The sequence below is a fragment of the Aplysia californica genome, unplaced genomic scaffold (assembly GCF_000002075.1).
Source record: "Aplysia californica isolate F4 #8 unplaced genomic scaffold, AplCal3.0 scaffold00139, whole genome shotgun sequence".
NCBI classification, from domain to species: domain Eukaryota; kingdom Metazoa; phylum Mollusca; class Gastropoda; order Aplysiida; family Aplysiidae; genus Aplysia; species Aplysia californica.
Genome location: NW_004797409.1, coordinates 494,778 through 495,882, shown reverse-complemented (window position 1 = coordinate 495,882; position 1,105 = coordinate 494,778). Strand labels below are relative to the sequence as shown.

At 38.7% G+C, this 1,105-nt stretch overlaps 1 protein-coding gene across 1 annotated transcript in view; it reads right to left on the bottom strand.

Annotated features, from left to right (window-relative positions):
- LOC101849763 (mastermind-like domain-containing protein 1) overlaps positions 1-1,105 on the bottom strand; it is a gene marked incomplete in the record, with an annotated part of 13,279 nt that overhangs the window by 10,079 nt on the left and 2,095 nt on the right. The window contains 1 exon segment of the mRNA XM_013081646.2: positions 381-704. Within this exon segment, the coding sequence (XP_012937100.1) occupies positions 381-502 (122 nt within the window).

The following is a 1,105-nucleotide window of genomic DNA, read 5'->3' as shown; positions in this document are numbered from 1 at the left end:
CCCCCCCAACAACCCCTCCCTCAAAGAGAAAGACAACAAACTAGACATGTTACAAACCTGCGGACTATTAAAAAAACAACACAAGGTTTAAATTTTGGCATCCTCAATGATCCATACCACTAAAACCATTCTCGGCTTTCCAAAATTTACGTTATTCCATTATAATCTGAAAGACCAAATCCTTACTAGCAGTATTTGTGGTGCCCTTTCCATATATATCTCCTTTTTTTCTTTTTGAAAACTCCAGTAAAAGTCAGTCCTACTTTGTAAACAACAGTTTGAGAATGAAATGAAATCAAGGCAGAATCAAATGGCAAACTGCACAAACCCCTCCACCATAAATGACAACATTGATGCACACAAAGAACGGAGGCTGTTACCTGGCGTCTGGCTGTGAGGTAACCAACAAGTTGATCATCGGGGCGCTGTTCGACCGCTTCAGACTGGTCCCGTTCTGTACGGGGCTGGGCGAGGAGGAGCTGGGCGAGTCCACTTCCATCATGAATGTTGCTCGATACTTTTGGTTCAAACAAATCTCTCAACAGATCTCGGTCTCAATACCAGCCGATTTAATTTAAAACGAAAAAAAGAAATACAATTTCAGGATGCAAAACTTGGAACAGAGAAACAGAAGTTCGATCTTCCCCTGACTCTCATCATAGTGGCATGCAGCGTCGTCTCTTCTAAAACGAACAAGTCCGAGTCTGAAACAAAACCCCAAAAATATTCATTTAAATTAAGCAAAATAGTATCATAATTATAGGTCACATCCAATCCAACCTTTACTTAGTAAAAAGAGATTTAAAATTGAGCTGTATTAAAGTAACTAGCTATTTCGTTATTAAAGAGAGAGCAGATTAAAATACTTGATCTAAAAAAAAAAAAAGGTATTTTTTTACTTTCCCTCCCGTCTCACACTCAGCTACCAGTTGTCTATTTTCTACTAAATATTGATGCGCTGAACACGAATATCAACTTCATTTCCGTCGCAAATTAATGGTTTTTGAAATATTTGATTGTTTTTAACCGAGATAGACATGCTTTGGACCAATCGGGGGGTTCCAGGGGGGCCTTTAGAATTAGATCTAGATCTCTAGAATCTAGA